Source organism: Malurus melanocephalus, unplaced genomic scaffold (genome assembly GCF_030028575.1).
Source record: "Malurus melanocephalus ecotype Western Australia unplaced genomic scaffold, MMel_1.1 scaffold_329, whole genome shotgun sequence".
Classification (NCBI taxonomy): domain Eukaryota; kingdom Metazoa; phylum Chordata; class Aves; order Passeriformes; family Maluridae; genus Malurus; species Malurus melanocephalus.
This window is the reverse complement of record NW_026623561.1, coordinates 837,472-841,226: the sequence shown is the minus strand read 5'-3', so window position 1 is coordinate 841,226 and position 3,755 is coordinate 837,472. Positions and strand designations below refer to the sequence as shown.

The 3,755-nt window shown below is 45.0% G+C and overlaps 1 protein-coding gene across 3 annotated transcripts in view; it reads right to left on the bottom strand.

Annotated features, from left to right (window-relative positions):
• Positions 1-267: 267 nt before the first annotated feature.
• The window catches only part of LOC130580400 (probable 2-ketogluconate reductase), a 7,869-nt gene continuing 4,381 nt past the window's right edge, over positions 268-3,755 (bottom strand). For all 3 annotated transcript variants that reach the window (XM_057377868.1, XM_057377866.1, XM_057377867.1), the window contains exons 4-6: positions 1,813-1,991; positions 1,511-1,607; positions 268-674 (exon numbers count right to left, since the gene is read on the bottom strand). In XM_057377868.1, the coding sequence (XP_057233851.1) occupies positions 518-674; positions 1,511-1,607; positions 1,813-1,991 (433 nt within the window). In that variant the 3' untranslated portion in view covers positions 268-517. The remainder of the gene's footprint in view (positions 675-1,510; positions 1,608-1,812; positions 1,992-3,755) is intronic.

The window sequence follows — 3,755 nt, the reverse complement described above, 5'->3', positions numbered from 1 at the left end:
ACCTCACAGACCAGGGAGGTACCTGAGGCAGTCTTGAAATTCCTGACAGCCAACTCACTGTACCTGAAAAGCTCCAATGTCTTGTTTCCTGGAGTTGGCAACATCATCATACATTAAACTGGGGGGAGGAAGTGTATTTTGGCAAGCACTGTGATAACCATCTGCAAGACAAAGGCAGTGGAGATGGCTCTGTAAAGATGCATGAGRCTCTAGGCAAAATCCTAGCTGCACTTAGTGGCAACTTTGCTATAAACTTTACTGATAGATTAAATAATCATACTGTTCATAAAGCCATGCTACATAATAAAAGGTACAGCACTGCCCCTTCTTGTGTCAGTTTATTTGCCTTTTTGACTTGTATTAGACAACAGAAAATGCATAATCACAACTGAGATGACAAACCATTTCTTTCCAAGCTTTAGTGAGGTGGATGGACATCCTTCTATTYAAAATGATCTTTAGAGCTGATGTAGGCAAAGAGATAACAATAAAAAGATATGTGATACCCTTTAACATATCAGCTAGGGAGCACTTCACTGGGTAGGGGGAAACCATTCAGAGCTGCTAGTATGTTTTCAACTGCTTCCTCTGTTATCATGTAGTTGGTCTTGTCTGTTTTAATACCCAGGTGAGGTGTTATAATGATGTTCTTTAATTTTAACAATGGATGATCTCTGGAAGAAAAGAAAAAAAGAGTTACCTACTGTTGTTCATCCAAATACAGTGGAATCCCACTTCAGCTTTTGCACTGCACTTATAGTTAATTTGTTTAACTTTACAAGTCCCACTTAGACCCACAGAACCTGATCACCTGTGTTGAAGTAATTTTGGACCCTAATAGGACATAGAAAGACTCAGTAGTGTGCTCTTTTCCCAGAAACACATTTGTGCCATTAGGCAGCAATTTGAACTATGTCAGAAGAGAGGATTAAGCCTTCCTGACACATTCACCCTACACAATAGTCTGAGCTATTTGCACACAGGCATGAGGAGACCAAACTTCCCCCAGCACAAAATGCAGCCAGCAGTTAACTCCAAAAGGCACTATCCGGGTAGAGGGGTCTTTTAACAGGAGCTTTTTACAGAAGCTCAACACCCTCGGGGCCCAAGAGTCTGCAGTACTTCTGCCTTGTATGAGGAAAGAAGCCTGTGGGAAAGGACACCTCGGGGCTATGCAGCAGGTCTTAGGCCTCAAGGAGCTTCCACCCATTTAAAAGCAAGCTGCACTTTCTAATAAAGTAATTTGCAAGTGAAGCACTGCTGCAGCTTCACGGGTGATTCTAAGCACRGAGTTTAATGCTTTCCCTGCCACCTGCAGTTTCCTGGCTCCCAGGCTTCCCTTTGGTCTGTTAGGCTTGCATCCTATTCGTATTCGTGGCACTTTTGTGCCAACTCCCATGCCAGGGGCAGGGGGGCTGCCCCGGCCAGCTTTCTGACTGCTGCAGGGATATATATCTCTGACCCTGGCAGGGTCACCCATCCTTCCCGAGAAATAAGCAGAGATGGCAACCTGGGCAGTGGTTCTGGGTAGGTGACATCCAAAGCCGCGGCCCTGATAACGCCGGTCTGCAGAGCTGCCACCAGCGCCTCTTGGTCAACTACTGCACCTGGTGTGGAACAGAAGTGTCTCTGAGTGCACCCTGCAGGTCATGAACTGGGAGCAAAGAGAGAAGGRAAGGGAAGAGGGAGGAATTCCTGCCATGCCTTATCACCCTCGGCATTTGTACAGCTGTGCTGGATGCAGCATGATGCTGCGTGGAGCCCAGCAGGAGTTGGACCACACTTTGGTCAGCCAATGGATCCAGGCAGTACCTCGGCTGATGTTAATGAGGGTAGCTGTGGGTTTCATCAGCTCCAGCTCTCTTTTCCCAATCAGCTTGMGTGTCTGAGGTGTCAGGCTTACCACCACCATTACAAAATCTGCCTGTTGGAGCAAGCTGTCTATCKTTTTGCAGTAAGTGGCACCAACAGCTTGCTCCTCTTGCACTTTCCTAGTGGGGAAAGAAACATTTCAGTCATGGAAACATTTCCTTCAATGATGTTACCARTATACAAACTAAAGGATCTGATTATCACATCCATGTAGCAAACAGGTGGCAAACAAAGGTGAATTTACTCAGCTGGGTGTTTAGATCCTTCTGGAAGCCTTCAAGCCCTACAGCAGGTGATGGATTGCATGCCTGCCTCTCAGCCACTCCAGTGTAGGGTTTCTTTTAAAGTCTGCAATTGAACTAAGGCTGAGCACTGGAGCAGATGGCAGCATACAGTCCATTCTCCAGGATCCCCTGTGCACCTCACAGGATGCAGTCAATGGTCAAACCAGAGATGCTCACTAGAACTCGTCCATGCAAGCTCTGAGCAYGCCTGTGATCCTCATCGTGTTGGCACTCTAAATAAGCCTATCATTTTTTATGAGTGAAATCTTTGCCAAGCTCCTGGCTGCTCCGGGACTTTCATAGAATAAAGTGTTCAACCGAAAAAGTAACCAAAGTAGAGAGATTTTCAGTTTTAACTTTTCACAGTGCAAAAGAATATTTGCCATTTCTCACATTCTTTGTAAATACAGCTGCCTGAAATCTAGGAAATAGAGCAGCAATGATAGGAGATGATGTGTACAATCTTCTGCATCTGGTTGCAAGAGAAGGGCTCTAAGTTATCTCCTCCCTAACCTAGAAAGAAAGAGATCACACTAAGAAAATAACTCATGTAACTTTGGACCATGTGTCTCCTAACAAATGCACTGTGTTGGGTTTTTTCCAGGTCAATGACCAGAGAATAAGTGGGAAAAGAACAGACTGGAAYTGCAGCCAGTTTTGCAGCATGTAGAGTGCATCTTGATTCAGGACACAAACTTGAAGTATAAATGTACTTTGAAATAAGTAGGTTTTTAATTTCTGTCGCACTGTGCATTGATCATTCATCACAGCACTCTTTTATAAATACTACTTTAAAGACTGAAAAACATTGAACAGAGGGAGTTGATGATGATATACCTTAAAAAAGAATAAAGGGATTAGTGCCTTTATCTTTCTGTGTGGGATGTGAAGATATTCTGAAAGATCTTAGGGATTACTTTTTTTTTTTAAATGTGAGTTTGCTCAGCTGTTTTTTCTGAAGAAATGGGAATGCCAAGCATGACTAAAAATTTCTGGCTTCATTCACCCTCATGATTTTCCTTGGGCCAGCTAAAGCACTGACCCTCCTTCTGCAGTGTGCTTCTGGAGAAAATCCCTGAAAGCTGCATCCTAGCACTGCAGCTTCTCCCTTCAGCCACAGAGGAGTAAAGTTCTCTCAGGGTAGGTCACAGTTTATAGCAACAAACATTTGTTCTGCTCGTTACCTGCACCTTGCCTGATTGCAAAGGCCTTGAGTTGTATGTGAGGGTCTTGCTCACTTTGCCCCTGTGCTGAATGTCTAACAAGAATCAGATTCCCACATACACAGGTGTGTTGGTTTTGCTTGGCCCAGTTTTTGGAAGTGGGGGGGCTAAAAAGATGGCTCCTGTGAGAAGCTTCTGGAGGCTTCCACCATGTCCGGCAGAGCCAATTGCTGTTGGCTCTGAGGATGATGGACATGCCACTGACCAAACCTGGGCCAACTGGAGATGGTGGTTATGCCTCTGTAAAAACATATTTAAGAAGAAATCAAAACAAAGGGGGGACACAGTAGTTTTGCCAGTGGAGGAGGCTGAGAAATATGTGAGGGATGCAGACACCAAGGTCAGTGGAAGAGGGGGAGGAGCTGCTCCAGGCACC